Below are 20,469 nucleotides of genomic sequence, written 5' to 3'. Positions count from 1 at the left end.
GGGCTTATAGGAGATCGTGTGCTCTCCTAACTCCAGCGCCCACTTTGTCAGCCTTCCTGAGAGCGCGGGGCGCCGCAAGACTTGCTGGATGTTGTAACCAGTCAGAACTTCAATGGGATGACCATTGAAATATCTATGAAGCTTGCGTGACGCGTGTGTTAGTGACAAAACTAACTTTTCCATGATGGAATAGCGCGTCTCAGGATCTGTCAGCACCCGACTCACATAGTATATTGGCATTTGGATTCCCTTGCGATCCACCAACAATACTGCGCCGATGGCGCGCTCTCCTGCTGATAGGTACAATGTCAAAGTTTCACCAGGAAGTGGAGCTGTGAGCGCGGGCAGATTTATCAAACATTCTTTAATCTCACTGAAAGCTTGCTCGGCCTCAGGAGTCCATTTGAACTGGCTTTTCTTTAAGCAGTTTCTCAATGTATTGACAAATGGGGTAGATTTGCTTGCATGGTTCGCTAGGAACCTGTTGATTGATACCAATCTACCATTCAGCTTCTGGACTTCTTTCATGGTGGATGGCGAAGGCATGTCAAGGATGGCCTCCACCTTCTCAGGGTTCACCTTAAAACCATCCTTGGTGACCATTACACCCAGAAATTTTCCCTCTTGCACGCCGAAAGTGCATTTGCTCGGATTGAGCTTCATGTTAACTTCCTTTAGGCGCCCAAGGGTTTCCTCGATGTCTTTGAGCATCTGTTTTTCCTCCCTGCTTTTGATCACCAAATCATCCACATAGACTTCTAGGTTTCTTCCAATTTGCTCGTTGAAAACGGCATCCATAAGTCTTTGGTAGGTGGCGCCCGCATTCTTCAAACCAAAGGGCATTTTTGTGTAACAAAAAACACCCTTGTCGGTTCTGAAGGCGGTCTTGTCCTCATCTTGTGGTGCCATTTGAATATGGTGATAGCCCTTGTAGGCATCCAGGAAACATTTGAGTTTGAATGGCGCCACGGAGTCCACCTTTGCGTCGATGTTTGGGAGGGGGTAACAATCCTTTGGGCACGCTTTGTTGAGGTCCTTGAAGTCAATGCACATCCTCCACGACCCGTTACTTTTCTTTACCATCACAGGATTGGCTACCCATGTCTGGTATCGTATCGGGCGGATGATGTTTGCGCGCAATAGATCCTCAACCTGCTCATTCATGGCCCTCGCCTTCTCATCCCCCATGACTCTCTTCTTTTGAGCAATTGGCTCTATAGACTTGAACGTGTTGAGAGAATGTTGCGCCAGGTCTCGCGGAACCCCAGTCATATCAGAGTGTTGCCACGCGAAGACCGACATATAGGCTGTGAGCAACCTTTTCATTCTCAACCTCGTGTCGTCTGATATCGTTGCGCCAATTGTGATTTTCTGCTCCGGGAATTTTGGGTTGAGAATCCATTCCTCTGGCGCGTTGTCTGCCATTGGAAGTTTCATTCTCCCCTCCCTCGGAGTACTTGTCACTGCGCACAAATGATCTCGGTATACAAAAGTTACACCTGTTGGTGTTGGGAACCCCATTGCGCCGTGCGCTGGCGACGGTATGGCGTTGAATTGGGCAATCGTTTCCCTACCCAAGATCATATTGTGGCATGAAGTGGTGGGCAAGACCAAGAAGTTGACAACTTCGGCTCGCTTGTGTTTTTCATCCCCCATGGTTAGTTCAAATTGTATTTGACCTAGGGGATGAATGATTTCATTTGAAACACCCGAGATCGGGGCATTCACAATTTCAAGCCTTGCCTGGTCTGCCGGATCCAGTTTCCTGAAACATTGCTCATACATGATGTCTGATTCGCTGCCAGTGTCCACCAGGACTTTTGACACTTCATAATGAGCAATGTGTGTAGTGATGACCAGAGGACTGCTGATAGAAGGGCCTCCCCTGATTCTTGGGAAGATGACTTGTTGCTCGCGCCAATCTCCTTGGATTTGCGCGCTTCTCTTTCTTGATATTTGCCCTTGCCTTCCTCCCTCGGCTACACAGATTCTTTTGTACTTTTTGCTGGCTGAGGCTCCTGATTGTTCATTTTCTGGTCTTGAGCTTTTCACCAGGTGGGCCAGCTTTCCTGATTTCACATCCTTTTCAATTGCATCCTTCAAGTGGTGGCATGCATCAGTGTTGTGTCATGTGGACTTGTGAAACTCACAGTACTTGCCACTGTCTGATGGTCCCTTGTAGTGTAGTGGCTTGGGGGTTTTGAATTGGACATTCTCAGTGCTTAACACCTGTGAAGGTGTTTTAGTGAGGGGAGTCCATATTCTTGGCAGAGGTCTGTTAGGATCTCTGCCGCCTTCCCTCTTGTCACCCTCCCCGCGATTACGAACGTCTTTTTGGGGCTGGGGTGAGCTTGGTTGCGCCTGTTTTTCTGCGGAAGAAAAACTGGTTGATTGCAACCTGGACCATATAGAGTTCTGTTTGCCCCTTTTTTCGTTGCTGCGCGGTGACTCACCTTGATGCGCTCTTTCTCTTGCCCTATCTTGGGCAATTTGTTTTTCATTTCTCGCGAAGACTCGCGATGCTTCCATTAACTTGGCCCACGTGGTGGGCATGCCATCTCTGCTTACGAGAGCTCGGCGGAGTTGATCACTGCGCGCGCCTTGTATAAAGGCCACGCGCAATAGTTGCTCAGTGATACCTCCGATTGCCAGAGACTCTTGATTGAAACGAGTTATGTAGTCTTCGATCGTTTCATCATTCTTGCGCACGCAGTGCATGATGTCATCAGGGTCGCGCGTGTGTCTGCGCTGCTGTACGAAGTGAGCTTGGAACTTTTCCAATAGTTCCTCGAACCCATCGATCTGCCCAGTCGGCAAGCTTTCGAACCAGACACGCGCCGCGCCCGTGAGGCAGCGGGCAAACATGTGACACCATGTTGGCATCGTCCAGCTTTCTAGGTTTCCTGTGTTGTAAAACCCTTGTAAGAAATCATCTGGATCTGTTGTGCCGTCATATTTGCCCAAACCACTTGGCATCTTGGTTTTGTGCTGGATGGGAGCCTTCGCGATGCGCTCAGTGAACTTTGAATGTTTCACCAAGATGGCTGGTCTGTACGGTGTGGTTACGTCCACTTGCCCTCTAACTGGTGGGCTGTACGGTATTTGCAGATCCAGATCGGCTCTGGCTCCAGGCGCCATGTTCACGGGCGCGCGGAGCTGTGAGCCTCCTGCATGAGTATCTCGCGTCTTCCTCATGCTGTGCACTTCTTCATCACTGAACTCAGTGTGTGCAGTGTGAACAGAATGTCCTTCTTCCGGCGCGCGCGCCCTTTTTGTTCCATGAACAGTTTGCTTATCAAACGCTTGCTTTTGTGCTTTGTGTTTGACCAGCTCATTGTACTTGTCCATTAGGCGCCGTTGCTCGTTTATGAGCCATTCTTTAGGGTCATTTGTTTCATCTTCTGGACCCATTGGTCCTTTTTGTTTCGCGCCGGCAAGATTTTGTAACGTAAGATCTTCTGGAGGAGTTTCAGTCCGGTCATGAGGAGTTGTGATGAAGGGGCGGTTACTGGTGGTGCGCGTAGAATCACGCGGCACCCTCAGAAACTGCTGTCCCTCATTAACATCCTCACGTTCAATATCCTCCAGAACTTGATCAACGTTACGAACGCCAGAAACCATGGTGAATTTTTTTTTTTATAGATCTGATGAGATCTTGTTGCCGTTGTAACAGTGGATGGCGCCAATGAAGAAACGTGGATCGACTCACTGGTAGACGATCTACTTTCCTCGGGTGTGATTATGCTATTTCACCGATGGTTTTCTTGGATCTGGGTTCTTCCACCTACAAAATGAACAGCACCGTAAACTTACCCCTCAGAAAGGGACAGAGGGGTCCTCTTTGGGGTAACCCTCCGGTGTGAGAATAAGTATTTGTGGAAGAAGATAATAATATCAGAGTAAGGAAATCTGGAGAGTATTGCTTAATAGCTGAATACTCTGTAATTGGATGTGATTGTATATGATTGTGTATGTTACTGGCTGTAACTGTCTGTGTTTGAATGTAATTGAATATGATTGAATATCTCTCCTTGTGGAGTTGATGCTGTATTTATAGTGCTAGGGTTTCCACTGATTGGGCTCAGCCTTGTTGGCCTCCTCCAATTGCTCTGCGCCACGTGTCCTCTGGGACACCTGGTGCTTTCTCATTGGTTATAATCACGTGGTAGCACATGGGTTATGCTGAGTTGTCCACCTTTCATTTGGCAGCTGTCAACATCAGCATATTCTTATTCCTTAAAAAGATACCTTCTGGAAGGTTGTCTGACGTGCACAATCAAGGTTGCCCTAATCCTGATTTAGATAAGGGCGAGGTTGATTATGTGCATGTATGATATGCGCCTATCCTGAGGATGCGCGAGGTCTTCTCTTTATTCTCACGCGCAGATGTTTCATGCGCAGATGTGATATGCACAAGCATGTGATATGCGCCGCGCGCTGATGCGCCACGCGCATATGTGATATGCGTGAGCATATGTGATGCGTGAGCATATGTGATGCCTGGGCATCTGTGGTGCCTGGGCCTATGATGCCTGAGCATGTGTGGTGCCTGGGCATATGATGCCTGAGCATGTGATGCATGAGCATATGTGATATGCGCCATGCGCATAGGTTTTGGCTTTGTGCCTTCGTAATGTCTTGATTTCAAGCCTCTTGTCTATATCTTGTGGGTTGACCTGCCTTGCTCGGTGTTGAGGCGGGTACATACCTCTTCAATTCCATAGAATTTTGGATGAACACCTAGCTAGAATTCTAGATAGATTTTAATAGAATTCTATACAACTATTATGGTTCAAGATTGGTAAAGCTACCGGTATAAATAAGGGAACCTTCATATGCATAAGCTAACTCAAAAACATTTTATAGATGCTTTATTGTTCCATTCTCACAAGTCACAACAATAAAAGATGTTCTATGCCTACATAATCTTTATTTCCCACAACAAAAACGTTTTGAACGCTAAGAATGTCGATAATAAAGCTTAACTTAGACTACGCGTTGCATGGAAACTTGAAAAGATAGCTCCATGACACCTCTTTCACTTCCTTCACTGATTCACTTGGAAGTTCTAGAACTTAATATGTCAAATTATAATTCTAGCTAGCAAGTCAATATTTTTTCCTTAGAAGAGGTCTTATCCTTGTCAAGGTCTAATTATTTGTTTGCTAAGAAATCAAAAATGAACCTTTGGGAGGCAAAAGTGGAATATCTTGAGCATATCATCTCTGGTCAAGGTGTAGCAAGCTAGCAACTGATCCAGCTAAAATCATAACAATACAACATTGGTCCGGTCCAGTCCTCAAACCTTGAAATAAATAAGAGGCTTCTTAGGCCTTGCAGGCTACTATAGAAAGTTTATCAAACCTTTAAAAGTCCAGCTAGGCCATTAACAAAGCTACTAAAAATAAAATACTATAGCCCACATCGGTATTTAATGCAATATCTACCAAACAATTCATGATGTCTACGTATGAAAAGAAATTATTAGCTACTATGATGGCCACTGCCGGCTCTTGGGTTGGGCAACCCGGACGACTGGCCGGAGCACTTAATTTCTGGGGGCATAAAATATTTTTTTATATATAAACCTTTACATAATTTTTAAAATTTTCTTTATAAAAATAGCTACAAATCTTAATCCTTTTATTAGATATTAGGCCCAATCTTTTTTACCCGTAACTCATTTGAGATATTGGGCCTACAGGTCTTTTTTATTTTGTTACTCGTTAGGGCCTACGATAGAGGTGCACAAATAGGGTTTTTTAAATACATGTTTCTGGGTATGAAACCGGGTTCGTGTATGACCGGGTATTAGAAAATCGGGTTTTGGCAATACCCGGATCGGGTCCGGGTATTGTTTATAAAAACCATTCCCTATGCATCGGGTTCAGGAGGTCGGGTATATAACCGGGTATTCTAAAACCGGGTATTTAAATACCCTATTTTCGGGTATTGAAAAACCTATTTTCGGGTTTTTTTTGGGGCTTTTTCCGGGTATTTTTGGGTATAGATTGGATTTTTTAAGGGGCTGCACTTTTTAAGGGTATTTTTCGGGTATTTGAGAAACCCGGTTTCGGGCATTGGAAAAACCCGGTTCCGGTTTTCGGGTGTTACCGGGTACAAATCGGGTCCGGTTCAGGTACGGGTTTTGGTATTGAAATACATACGTTATCCGTACCCTACGGGTAGGGTAGGGTCGGGTACGGATTCGGGTATTAAAAAACCCGGTTCCAGGTTCTGGTTTTTTTTGCACCTCTATAGCCTAATTAAGGGCCTTTTCATTTTAGCTCGGCTGATACACTTAAATTCTCGGAGACGGCCCTGATGACGGCGGTCCAGCAATGACATCATTATTTGTTACATATTTTTTATTTAATAAAGACAGATAAAAGAAGTCTCAAATATATGTTGTCTCAAAAAGTAACTACTTCTTTGCAAGAGACATGGTTGACTAAGCTCATGGGTTACACCTAGGACTATGAGAGATCTTATATAGAAAAATGGGTGGAATTAAAATGTGCTGATGGGTTGTCAAGAGTTACAGAAAATGGCTTTATTCACTATGGGAGTAAGTAAAATAGACCATTTACAGTTAAATGGAGTTAAAAATTCATGGGTCAATAATGATTTAAAGCTGCAAGGTATCATACTATCATTACAATTAGAATAAGGTATGTTGGCTCCTTAGTATAAGTGGCAGAACAATTTGTTAACCAGAAAGAATAAATTGCGTAGTGGGAATGATGCTACTCTAAAGAAGGGCATAATTCAGTTGATGCACTCATCATCAGTCTCCCAACACTAAAATAGTTAACAATCTTTTGCTATTAAAAAGGGTGTTCCAAACAAGTGTACAACTTTGTGAAAGAGTGTGCAATATTTAAACATGAAACAATAGCCTATCCGGGGTTATTACAACAACTTCCTATTCCTTCGCATGCCTTTAGTGTTCAACTCTACTCTTTCCCTACTAAATCATAAAAAGTGTTCAACAGATTATAGTGATAATAAAAGGTTTCCCAAAAACCTACCATGTTCTACTCAAACATGAATTGTCCTTCGATTCCTAGAGTAATAGTATATGGGACTCAAAAGAGACATTAAACGATACTTGACATCCCTACTAGAGAAGCAAGAACTGAGTTATTTGTAATTGAATTTTTATTGCATACAAGTATACAACCTTAGGCAAAAACCTCTTTGGATAAACAATCACACAAACACAAAATTTTGTGTGGCCCCTTGATCATGGGATCAACATATATCCATATATGACAAGAACCACATATCGCTTCTCATCCTACTACTTTTGTAGTGTTAATGTGATCGGATATTTTTAACCAAATAAATAGCAATTATTTGGCATGACCATTTACAGAAAAGCATAATCGAAATTTCAACAAGGACATGGTATTTATTTCAAAGTTCATAGTATGCAAGTTCAAAATAAATTGAACATGTCACAATCATCAGGCTCTTATGAAACTTGCCTCACTTTCTAAATAAACTTATTTGCCACTGCCGTCTTTGCTTTCTTGAAACTTAGCTATAAGAGTTTCTTGATCAGGCCAGCTTTCCTTAATTGCGGGGATCTCAAGGAACCTATCCTTCCATGCACATAAGTTTGGAAATGAATCTTCATCAAGCAACTTCAGACCGGCTACCACTTCTAAGGGGTGGGAATATTCAGCAAGCCACCCAAAAGCTATATCTAAAAACCCGAAGCTTTCCCCGCTTAGGAACTTCTTTTCGCTTAGCAGTTGTTCTATGCGTTTTAGATGGGCCAATGTCGTTTCTTTGGCTTCCTCTTGATCCTTCCCTTTCTTCATAACATAACCAAAGAATGATGGCAAAACCTAGTTTCCAACGAGCATAGATCAAAAGGCGCACAACAAGGATTCTATAAAATTTATAATTATAAATAACTAAAGGGCTAATAATGTTTTAAAAAAAAAATCATTATCGTTACACTAATAATCTAACTCTTTAAATAAAAACAATTCAGGGTATTAAAATCAGACTTTGGTGTGGACTTTCAACTTGTTTGACCCGCTAAGCCAAATGATATTGTCCCATTCATTCCCTGAGTAATTAAAACTTGATGCATAACTGAGTATGCTTTTTGCTAATCTGTAATATATATAAACGAAACCCTTAAAATCTCTCTGGTTGTTCCCTAAATCTTCTCAAGTCACAAGATTGCTTTATTTGTAAATGAAGGTTTCTCATGCATTTGACCCGAATTCACGGGTATGGGTCTTACCAAACCCAGATAGATTTTAAACGAGTTGTAACATCTCATTAAATTAAAAAATTAATCTTACCAAATATTTGATATGAAAATCCTATAAAATAGGGATATACTAAAAATTAATATCCGATTTTTTTAAAAAAAATATTATTTATAATTAAGAAACAATTTTATAGTAAAAAAAATAAGCGGGTCATGGACCACCAAATCCAGATAGCTTTTACACAGGTTATCACATATCATTTATTTGTGAAACCCTTTCATTATCAAACCCTAAGTATATTATCAACTTTCTTACAATAAAGAAAATTAAAATCCAAAAAATAAATATTAAAAAACGAAAAATGTAAAACAACATCCGCAATACGGGGGATAAAACCTAGTTAGTTAATAATGATGGCTACATACCTCCTCATCGCCAAATCTCGCCCAGAAACGTTCTTTGGCTCTGTCAAGAGGATCTTTAGGTAACAAGGGACATGTGTTCTTCCACGTCTCGTCAATGTACTGAAGAATCACAAGCGATTCACATATGGATATTTCATTGTGCACTAGTACGGGCACCTTCTTGTGAATAGGGTTGTACTTCAAGAGTTCGGGACTCTTATTGGCAAGATCTTCGTATATGACTTCGTGCTCAATGTTTTTCAAATTCAATGCCCACACGATCCTTTTAACGAATGGGCTTGACCATGTCCCGAATAGCTTCACCTTTTCCATATCTCTAGATGCCTTGGTTTAGTTATGAATCACTTGGTTCTTTTTTTATAGCAGGCCGGCCTTTTGGGAATAATTAAATCGGGTTACCTTGTTAGTAACTAAACGTCTAAACCTAGTACATTGTATATTGCACCAAATATCATCGATTTCTTTAATCTTGTTGGACACCAAGAATAATTGACTGAGTCATATATGGAACATAGGATTGTTATTATTTAGAAGCATGTCTGAAATGTTTAATAGAGACCCCATCTTTTAAGGGTCTTCAAATTAATTTTAGTTCTTAACTATATTTGATTGAGTAATTTTTTTTAACGTAGTTTTTCCCATAGGGCCATAACTCTTTTAGCCCAAAATAGAACTTGGATGAGCGATTCCCTAACGATTAAATTTGATTGTGTTTTTGATATTTTAGGCTAACTCCATTCATTATCTTCTGTTAAGATAACGAGCAAAGTTAGCTTAAGGGACCACACCCACAAACAAATTTATATGTCTGAAGCAAAATAATAATAATAATAATAATAATAATAATAATAATAATAAAAATTTAGTTCCTTATATTTTATTTTCTTTTTGCCTTTCTTTATTACGTTTAAAATTTATTTATTTATTTAGTTTTTCTATTTATTTTATTCTTCTTATAAACAATTCACATATTTAATCAACCAATTAACCAAAAACATTATATTTTTGAGTTTATTTTTCTTTTGATAACCACCCGCCGCAACGTGCGAGTTTGATACGTAAGTATGAACATTACATAAAAAACAATGAAAGGAAATATTTCGATGCCTTTTTTGCTTTGACTAGGATTATGCTTTGGGTTTTTTCTTTCGTTTGCTTTGCAATAATGAATGCATCGAAACCAAAAAACTTAATGCCAGCTACAACACGCGGGTTTGAACTTGCTACTTCATATAATAACAAATTATAACTTGCATAAATACTTTCATGGAGTTTTATTGATGCATGCTTAATAATATTTTATAATATAAACTAGCGAGATCAAACCTGCGCATTGGGGCTAACGTAGCGTTTTTCGGTTTCATTGTATTCACTATAGCAAACAAAGAGAAAACCCAAAAATATAGTTGTAATATGAGCAAAAATGTATCAAAAGATGTTATTTTATTTTTATTTGTTTTTTATTATTATATAACGTCCAAACTTACGCTACCAAACTCGCATGTTTTGGCGAGTATCAAACAAGAAATAATCTCAAAAAATATAACGTGTTCGGATAATTGGTTGGTTAAATATGTGAGTTAATTAAAAAAAGATTAGAAAATAAAGAACTAATATATTTTCAAAGTAATAAAAAAAAAGTTTTAAAAGTGATAAAAAAATGGCAGTAATTTTTTTTTGTCCATGACGTTTAAATTTGTTTGTTGTTTTGGTTCCTTAAGCTAGCTCCATCCATTATCTTAACCACAGATAATGTATATAGTTAATCTACGAGGCCAAAATCGTAACCAAATTTAAACGCCATAGCTAGATTCATTCATTCAAAACTTTTATTTTGAGTTGAAATGACTATGTGATGTAAACCACAGGGGAAAAAAGACTATTTACCCCCTTTACTTTTATTTTCATGTTTATAATATGGGAAAAAAATCAGTATACCATAACGCTTATAGTTTTCATTCTTCAACCACATAGAGCTTTTTCGATTACCAAAAGAGAACTAAAACACAATTAAACCTAAGACTTTGAAGTTATAACCAACTATAGATATTTACCAATTATTACAACCCACAAATCGGTTAAATCAAAGTCGACCGATAACGAAGATGCGTATCAGCTGGACAATAAAAGATGCCTAAACCGGCCCCTTTGTTGCTTAGTAGAAGCCGGCAATTAAGATATAAGTTTCCAGGGTGAATTTGTATGGTGCTAGTTGTCCCCAAGTTATATTGTTGATACCATTTAATTGTTTAGTTCAAACACTTTATTTGTTACTTCTATAATTGCATCAACAGATAAACAATATAATAACTAAAGTTATAACATCTTATCTTACTATTATATTAAAATAAACCTATGTTGACACATGATGCCATTCGATCATGTCCACGTAGCATTCCACATAAACTTACTAAGCTAGTGAAACAATATATTGATTATTTTTTAGATTAGTACGTGATAAAAAGATATAGCAATAAGTTGATGATGAAACTATTAATGAAATTACCGATATTGTTATTTGCAAATCGAGTAGAGCAACTTTACCAATCGTAAATTTTATTTTTAATTTTCAGTTCACCTCTTATACTATAAATAATATATATCTTTAATACATTATTTTTGTTAATATTATTGTACTTATCATTTAATTCTATTTTTTGATCATCTTTTAAAAAAAATATAAATACATATGTATTATATATTTTTCAGTATCCTGATGTAAATTTTAGTGAAAATCAAGTTGTATTTGAAATTTAATTGTTTTTGGAATCGTAAACGACTTTCACACGTGTGTTAGGTCAGATTGTTGACATACATGTCCAAATCCTCGCCGCATCATGTGGGCTAACATCAATGATAGTTAATATCTTTACCACACTAGCTCAAATATAAATTTTATTGAAAGCAAAGTTGTATTTAAAGCAAAGTATTTTTTTAGTATCGTAAATGACTTTCATGCGTACTTTGATAGGTTATTGTAGATAATATGTACAGATTAGTCCCTGTCATATCGCGTTGGGCTACTTCAACTAGTATAAAGTAAGTTCATAAATAAATTTCTTCCGTGTTTTATATATAAATTGTTTAATAACATTTGATATTTGGCTTACTGCTTTAAGAAAAAGAATTTATTTATTGAAATTTAATACTTTTTGGTTATTTTCTTTGCATTATTTTATATAATAATAATAATCTGTGCAAGTGTCATTATATCAATATCAAGCTTTGATACCATGTAACTAGAGTTTGATAATTGCCAGAATTGTCTCCTCCTCTCATTCCTTCAACATTTACAAATTACAATGTTTTGTGCGTATCTTAGGAGATGATATCTTTCACAACTAATACAAGATATTATCAATCAATCAATTCAAATGTATTCCATACACAAATATATCATAGCTACTGTTAGTCTACTGAATCATAAAACGCTTTCAATAAATTATAGGTTTCTCGGAAATCTACCATGCTCTAATCACACATGAATTGTCCTTCAATTTCTAGACTCATAGTTTATGGGATTAAAAGGAAGCGTTAGCCAGAGAGGCCCGAGACTTATTGTCCCTACTAAAGAAGTAGGGAACTGGGTTATTTGCAACTGAATTTTTATAGTAAATAACCTTTGGCATAAACCACTGTGGATAAACAATCACAAAAACACAAGATTTAATGGAGCCCTTTGATCATGTGATCTACATTTATCGACAGGCCACAAGAACCAAATATCGCTTCTCATTGTACTACTTTTGTATTGTTAGTGTGGTAGAATATTTATAACCAAGCAACATAGCAACTATTCAGCCGTACCCTATAAAAAAAACATATTCGAAATTTCAACAAGGCCATGACATTTATTCAAAGTTTAGAGTATGCAAATACAAAATAAAAATAAACATGTCACAACTCACAATCATAGGCTCTTATAAAACTTGTCTCACTTTCTGTATAAACTTATTTGCCATTACTTTCTTTCCTTTCTTGATACTTGGCTCTAAGAGTTTCTTGGTCAGGCCAACTTTCCTTAATTGCAGGGATCTCAAGGAACCTATCTTTCCACGCCCATAAGTTTGGAAATGAATCTTCATCAAGCACTTTCACACCGAGTACCACTTCTAAGGTGTGGCAATTTTCAGCGAGCCACCCATAAGCTAGATCTAAATACCCAAATCGTTCGCCGCTTAAGAACTTATTTTCGCTTAGCAATTGTTCTACGTGTTTTAGATGAGCCAGTATCGTTTCTTTGGCTTCCTCTTGATCCTTACCTTTCTTCAAAATATAATTAAAGTACGATGGCAAAACCTACTTTCCAACAACCATAAATAAAAAATAAAAATGTGAACATCATGGATTTTAAAATATTTGAAACAATAAATAACTATCAAGTTAATTATACATTATACAATTAGATTAAAAGAGAATGGTGGTGTCACAAGGCCCCCATTAATCAAGTGGCGGACCACCATTCGACCATGTAATTTGTTTTTTTAGTTGGAATACCGTAGCATACGTAACAAAAATTGATCGAATTTGCATATACTCGTTGCCTCAACGTTTGGGACCGACAACGCTCGGGTATTACCTACTGACTGAATAAATGTCATTTTAAATATTTTGTTTTTTTATATATTAATTTGAGAAATTTATTTTTTGGTTTGTAATGCTCGAGTTTTACCAACGATGTTTATACCGTAACGAACTTAACAATTTTGACCAAATTCACGCCGACTCCCGTCATCGCCCTCAAGTTTTACCAACGTCCGGGTTTCGAAGCTCGGATTTTACAAACATCGTCTTGGTTTTACCGACCGATTAAACATCATTTTAAATATTTTAATTTTTTTATATGTTAATCTTTCTATATGTTAATTTGACGAATTTATACCTTGGGTTTAATTATGGTATCGTTACAAATGTAATCGATTCCCTCCGAATATGCGTCAACTCGCCGTCGCAACGAAACGCCCGAGTTTTACCGATCGAATAAACATTGTTTTAAGTTTGTTAATTTTTTTTATAATACGATATATGAGTGTCGCTGCTTGTTTTTTTTGGGTTTTTTTTTTAATTTTAAGTACGCTAATTTGATGAATTTATTTTTTAGGTTTAGTTCCGGTACCCTAACAAACATAACCAATACCAATCGATTTTACGTTGACTCGCCGCTGCAAAGTACTGGTAAATCATTAGTTATGTTTAAAAAACCATAATTGTGACATTAATAATCTAAATCTTTGAATAAAAATTTCAGAAACTATATTCATTAAAATAAGCCTTGGTGCGAACTATCAGCCAATTTGGCCTTGGTCGAGATGAATCCCAATTATTCATTCCGTGCCTAAATAAGTGAAATTTTCTGTTATCTGTACACATTCTAAACAAATCTTGATTTCATTCTAACTATTTCAAATCAATGGATGAAACATGCATATTTGAGTCTGCTTTTTGCTAATAGAGTTAACAAATAATGGTTGTGTACCTCTTCATTAGCGAACCTTGCCCAGAAACGCTGTTTGGCTTTGTCAAGAGGATCTTTAGGTAAAAAGGGATATGCGTCCTTCCATGTCTCGTCGATGTACTCAATAATCACAAGCGATTCACATATGGGTATGCCATTGTGCACTAGTACGGGCACCTTTTTGTGAGTAGGGTTGTACTTTAAGAGTTCGGGACTCTTATTGGCAAGATCTTCGTATATGATTTCGTGCTCAATGTTTTTCAAATTCAATGCCCACACAATCCTTTTAACGAATGGGCATGACCATGTCGCGAATACCTTCACCTTTTCCATATCTCTAGATTACTAGATACCTTGATTTACCAATTATGAAACACTTGGTTCTTTTTTTATAGGAAGTCTTTTGGGTATATTTTAATCGGGTTACCTTGTTACTATCTAAACATAGTACATTGTCTATTGCTCAAAATATTATTGATTTCTTTGTCAAAGAATAATTGACCGGTTCATATATGAAGCATAGGGATTGTCAAAAGCATGTCTGAAATATCTACTTGAATTCTAACATACTGACTCAAACATAAATGCTAAAGTTTGACACCCTATCTCTTAGGGTTATTGAATTTTTATAATCTCAACTTTCACCTATTGACCGTGATTAATCCAAACTAAAGAAATGCTTATAGACAACGCACAAATTGGTTATATGAAAGTCAACTGATCAAGAAGATGCACCTCAGCTGGACAATGGAAGATGCCTAAAACCGGCCCCTTGTTGCTTAGTAGAAGTTGACCATTAAGATATTAGTTTCCAAGGCGAATTTAATTATAGGGTGCTATTTGTCCCCAAGTTATATTGTTGATACCATTTCATTGTTTTATTGTAAAAGGAAAGGTTGAACGAATCAAGTAAATTGATTCTTACACTTTATATGTTACTTCTACAATTATATAAGAAAAAGTTGAAGTTATAAGATTCAAATAATATTAAACCCTTTTATGCAGGGCCATTTTTAGGGGTCCCAAATTGTTTTTTTTAAAGGAACAGGAAAAAAAACATGTTTTAGTTTGTACTTTGTACATGTATTTCTTGTTATTTAGTTTATTTATTTCTTTTTACTATTTCGGGTTCTTCATTAGATTCGAATTTGTATAGGTTTATCTGAATCGGTTTATGTGAATTCTGTGAATCCGAATCTAACTGAAGTTCAGTTATAAAATTTTTAATGTTCCAAGTAACTAGAATAATGTGAAAACTGATTTGATTAATACCCGTACTTTAAGAGTGGATTGATTCGATAATGAAAACAACACAACCATTAAATATTTTATAAATCAACAATATGTTTTAACCCTTTCTTTTTAATTACATACTTGCTTTTGTAGTTTTACAAGTAAGATAGCAAATTAGTGTTTGGACTTAGGGCGTAAATAGGATTGAAGCAGAAGATGAAGAAGAGAGCATTCATCGCCAGTTGTCTCTTGCCCTTGTGAGATAACAGCGATAGATCCAGTAGTGGACTAAAAGTCCAATGAAAAGAAAGTACAACATGTTATGTCAAACTTACAGCAGCTCAAACACAATGATGTGAAAATTTTAGTCATATAAATAGTTATCTTTTATCCAATTTTATTTTACTTTTTATAACTTTCTTTTGAATTTTATAGTTTTAATGTAGCCAAAATTTTCAAGTCTTCAAACCTCTACAACTACGTACAATAAAGGGGGCATTATATCACACCTCCCCCAATGAAATACCACATAAACTAGTTATCCTATCCAAAGTTGTCCACCTCAGCGCTATCTAGATTATCAAAGAACGAGTGGCTGCCTCTTCTTTTTCGGCAACACACAAAAAATCAAAAAAAATATTTGCTATGATTATCTAAACCCAAAATAATAAAACAACAACGTACAGAAACAAATTTATTTAGAGCTAATGGCAACCACCGTACACTCATTGTCAACCACCTCCACCACCCTCCTTGACGCCAAGGCTCCGCGGCAATCACTTGCCGCGGCGTCCGCCCAATGTGTCTCCATTCCGTCTCTTCCCGCGCCACCTCTTCAGCAGCAGAACCGTGTTTGGAAGGCCACTGGCTACTGTTAGTTCCACTTAATATACATTTAAAAGTTATATTTACACTTCAGTTACTATTACTGTTACTATAATTAATTTTGCAACGATCCGAATCGAATGTCTTGCTAATTACTTTTAGCAACGATTGTTGATTTGTGGTGTTATAGGGATGCATATTTTAGATAGAATACATATTATTTAGTGTTTGTTGTATAACTTTTACTATAATTAAAACATATGATTTGATTCTGTGTTAATAATATATATTTTTCTGTAATGTAGAGTAGTGAAAACCGTGACATATTGGCTATAATTGATCATATATATAGGAGTAAAAGATCTAATAATATTATATCTTCTAATTATAGACTTATAGTGAAATCATATAATAAATGATAACTAGTTACTTACTAGATAGTTTTTATAATATAGCTGTGAAACTAATTAATTTCTTTGTGTCAGAATTGAATTTTACCAGGGAAATATCATCAGTTTAGCTAATTACTTATTATATATTTCAGGTAAGAAGTTAGCTCGGAATGTTGCTAACATGGCCACCGGAGAGGCGACACCAGAGACTGCCCTAGACGTTCAAGAGCTCATCAAGCCACTTCAAGAGGCGGTATACTTAAGATTCTTTTTTTTTTTTTTTTGTCAATCTTCCTTCTTTATATAAAAATATTCAATATATCATAGTTTGTTATGAGATATGATTTGATTAGACTTTTTTTATAATTATTTCAAACCGTTTGCTACTATGAAGTGGGAGAAAGTCGAAGATAAGTATGCAGTGAGCAGTCTAGCGGTGGCCGGAGTTGTTTTTCTTTGGGGTTCTACAGGACTGATCTCGGTGAGCCTGACCTTATATTTTCGTTTCAAGAAAATATTTTTATTGACATCTAGTGACAATAAAAGTTGTTTGCTTGTATTTATAACATAGAAAGTAATGATATCTGTGACTTTCAAGAAACATTTTTGGAAAAACAGAAAGGTTCACACTAGGCAACATAACGTGTTCATGAATGTTTGTTTAAGTTTAACTAATCAGACGAACAAATACTTAAAACACATTTTTTTTCTTTTGTTTCAGGCAATAGACAGACTTCCTTTGGTTCCAGGTGTTCTCGAGCTCGTTGGAATTGGTTACACCGGAGTAAGCTTAAGTTTTTTGCTATTTAGACAAATTCCTTGATCAGAAAACAAATGCTTGACATACATTCTAAAACATCTATGGCTGATTAATTTCTTGCAGTGGTTTGCCTACAAGAACCTGGTTTTCAAGCCTGATAGGTATAACATTCCTCACTTTATTATTATAGAGGTGTCAATCGTGTCGGGTTGATGTATTGCGGGTTGGTAGGTTGAAATGTGCAACCCGAACGCGACCCATATTATTATTCGTGTCAAAGATTTCGAACCCTAAGCATAGGGGTGCAAATGAGCCGAGCTACTCGAGATCGGCTCATTAAAAAGCTCGATCGAGCCAAGCTTAATCGAGCACGAGCCTAAAAGTAAGCTCGTTTAATAAACGAGCCTGAGCCCGAGCCGGCTCGCGAGCCTAAACAAGCCTGTCATTTATATAATTTTTTAAAATATATATTTAATAATTATTAATTAATGTATATAATGTTGTGAAAAAATAAATAAAAATAACTCAATAAATCAATAATACATATTATTTTATACATAAAATTATAATAGAAAAAAATATATAAAAATAATTATAATTATATAAAAATAGTTGATATAAAGTAAACGAGCCGAGCTCGAGCTTGAAAATCTACTCACGAGAGCCGAGCTCGAGCTTTGAAAATAGAGCTCGAAACGATCCGAGCTCGAGCTCTATGTAAGTTAAACGAGCCGAGCTCGAGCCTAGTCGAGCTCGGGCTCGGCTTGGCTCGTTCGCACCCCTACCTAAGCAGCACACACATAAATTTGGGTCGACCTGAAAACAACCTGTTTACCAAAAAATTAAAAGATATTTCTAGATTTTTTTGATTTTTAAAAATAATTAAAATCAAGAAATTTGATTGAAAATTGCAATAGTATATTTGGAAACTGGAAAACAAAAACAAAAACAAAAACAAAAACAAAAACAAAAATATAATTATTAGAACTTTAATTACCTAAACAGGTTAACGGGTCAACCTGTTTTTATACGGGTCAAGCCGAACCCAACCCATTTTTTAAACTGGTCATGCTAGTCAACCAGAACCCAAGTCGTGTTAGTCAACCCAAAACATGTTTTTTTTTCTTTTTTTTTTCATGTGGCCGTCTCAACAGTTGCCGCTGCCCCTGATTATTAATATTTTATTATATTATGCATATAAATCCTTAATGAAAAGGAAACATGTCAATCCTAACTATAATGTTGGATTTTCAGGGAAGCTTTGATAGAAAAAGTTAAATGCACATACAGAGACATTATTGGGAGCAGCTGATTGGGAGTACATTGAGTTGGTTTATGCATCATCGACTTGAGAAATATTATCTATATTTTCCTTCTTTTTATATTTTCTTAATAAACATCTAACGGGAGAAACCATGTGATTATGATTTATGACCATCTTCTCAAGGCCTCTCTATCCATGTAATTCAAAATGTCCTTGGTGTGCATTCTACCAAACCTTGCCATCTTATATTTTAATCTGCATTCTTTTGTGTTAATGTTTGCGTTTGAAATGTGAGTTATACACTACTATATACAAATGAGTAAAACAGATGAACATTCACCAATGAAATTTGTCCATTGGTAATCATCATAGTAAAAAGACAAAATATGAATAAATAGATAAACGAGCAAAGTTAATCACATAAAATAAGCAAAACACGAAATTTGTTTGTTGTTTAAGGCCAACGATGCACAATTAAACATACACGTCTTTAACGCTAAAATGATTTGTCATGGCCTAATGTGAATACGTGCAACCCATAATCAAGCCACTAACACATTGCAAGGCTCATTAAGTCCAAGAAGTGTACCTTTAATCATATACATGTAACACCAAAATTACTTGTTATCACTTATTGTGGCTTCATGTAACTTACACTAACCTATTAAAACATTACAAGGCTTGTTAACACCAAAATTGGCCTAGCCATCATAAGCATGCCTTTAACACAAAAATGGCATCGATCTTTTCATTTATATCTCTTAAACTCTTTACTTATTGCATTTATTACACCCCGGGTTGTAAAAAGAGTTTAACAAACGATATTAGAATTTTAATCAAGTAAAATTTTAAGAAAACCTATCTCCCCACCCCCAAGTCTCCAACCACCACACACACATACATTAATCTAGTATTCTACAGTTAGAATAAAATTGAATGTTGTATATTGATTTTGTATGTTAGTTGTGAATGTGACTTGATAAAAGGGGACTTAAAGTTACTTGTGATTGAATTTTGTATATGGACCGACAGAATGAAACTGAACGTGATTAAAATTTCTTGCATGTATGCATGTGACTTTATTCGATGTTGATTTTGATTATACTTATGTAACTTGATATGATTATGTGGCTTAAGTTGTCAACTTGTCATGTTTTTCTTTTTAATTCTTTTACAGACGATGACATGCAACTGGGGTAGGAACAGCAGCCATAACACCAACGAGAGGACTCTACCCTGTGATGCGTGATGAGGGGGCACACCACAATCAGCCATGGTGACCCACATGCCAATGTCGTGAGAGCTATAACAAGGCATCTTTTGATCTTGACGATATTGATATTGGTCTTCGTCCTGACTATATGCATACCATTCGGGGTTGGGATGTGGTCCAAATGCTATTTCTAGCCCTTTTAGCAATAGGCTAGCCGGATCATGCAACCCATCTTGGCTTCATATTACCTCATTAACACTCCCAATTTGGCCACCTTTAAAACCTTTTGATATAGTGGTTTTGATATGCCAAACAACCCAAAGGCTCAAATATGTTCTGTTACCACTCGTCATTGACTCGTCATGCGAGCATCATGTGCCGTTCTCGAATAGGCTCAAGCTCACTTTGATAGCACTTGTCACGGACACGCTCTCCGAGCACCATGTCGTGTCCTTGGATCTCCAAAAACCAACAATTCAAGGGAGTGCTCTGACTTTCGACTAGTAGGGCATTGTATTTCTAAACCACCTTTTAACTGATTGTTGTGTCACCCGAAGAACATATAGGAGTAACATTAAACTTACACGTTTAAGCTCGCTCCCAAGTAGATGCCCCCCCCTAATGTTGATTCTAATGCGTGGAACACTTGAGTTTCTTTACAAGGCGAG

At 36.9% G+C, this 20,469-nt stretch overlaps 3 protein-coding genes across 3 annotated transcripts; 1 reads left to right on the top strand and 2 right to left on the bottom strand.

Moving 5' to 3' along the window:
- Nucleotides 1-7,501: 7,501 nt before the first annotated feature.
- LOC143564581 (putative glutathione S-transferase) lies at nucleotides 7,502-8,998 on the bottom strand. The gene is made up of 2 exons (XM_077051812.1): nucleotides 8,660-8,998; nucleotides 7,502-7,856 (listed from the first exon to the last, which is right to left on the bottom strand). The coding sequence occupies exons 1-2, from the start codon at nucleotides 8,969-8,971 to the stop codon at nucleotides 7,509-7,511; spliced, it is 660 nt and encodes a 219-aa protein (XP_076907927.1). The 5' UTR covers nucleotides 8,972-8,998; the 3' UTR covers nucleotides 7,502-7,508.
- A 3,581-nt stretch (nucleotides 8,999-12,579) lies between these two features.
- Nucleotides 12,580-14,447, bottom strand: LOC143564580 (glutathione transferase GST 23-like). The gene is made up of 2 exons (XM_077051811.1): nucleotides 14,136-14,447; nucleotides 12,580-12,958 (listed from the first exon to the last, which is right to left on the bottom strand). The coding sequence occupies exons 1-2, from the start codon at nucleotides 14,445-14,447 to the stop codon at nucleotides 12,611-12,613; spliced, it is 660 nt and encodes a 219-aa protein (XP_076907926.1). The 3' UTR covers nucleotides 12,580-12,610.
- Nucleotides 14,448-16,035: 1,588 nt separating this feature from the next.
- Nucleotides 16,036-18,657, top strand: LOC143564578 (protein CURVATURE THYLAKOID 1B, chloroplastic-like). The gene is made up of 6 exons (XM_077051810.1): nucleotides 16,036-16,220; nucleotides 16,717-16,817; nucleotides 16,959-17,045; nucleotides 17,286-17,348; nucleotides 17,448-17,485; nucleotides 18,579-18,657. The coding sequence occupies exons 1-6, from the start codon at nucleotides 16,055-16,057 to the stop codon at nucleotides 18,634-18,636; spliced, it is 513 nt and encodes a 170-aa protein (XP_076907925.1). The 5' UTR covers nucleotides 16,036-16,054; the 3' UTR covers nucleotides 18,637-18,657.
- Nucleotides 18,658-20,469: the final 1,812 nt, after the last annotated feature.

This window comes from Bidens hawaiensis, unplaced genomic scaffold (assembly GCF_021521415.1).
Source record: "Bidens hawaiensis isolate Kalapana, Puna unplaced genomic scaffold, B.hawaiensis_p1.1 tig00022042_1, whole genome shotgun sequence".
In the NCBI taxonomy this organism is placed as follows: Eukaryota; Viridiplantae; Streptophyta; class Magnoliopsida; order Asterales; family Asteraceae; genus Bidens; species Bidens hawaiensis.
This window is presented reverse-complemented; position numbering and strand designations above follow the sequence as displayed.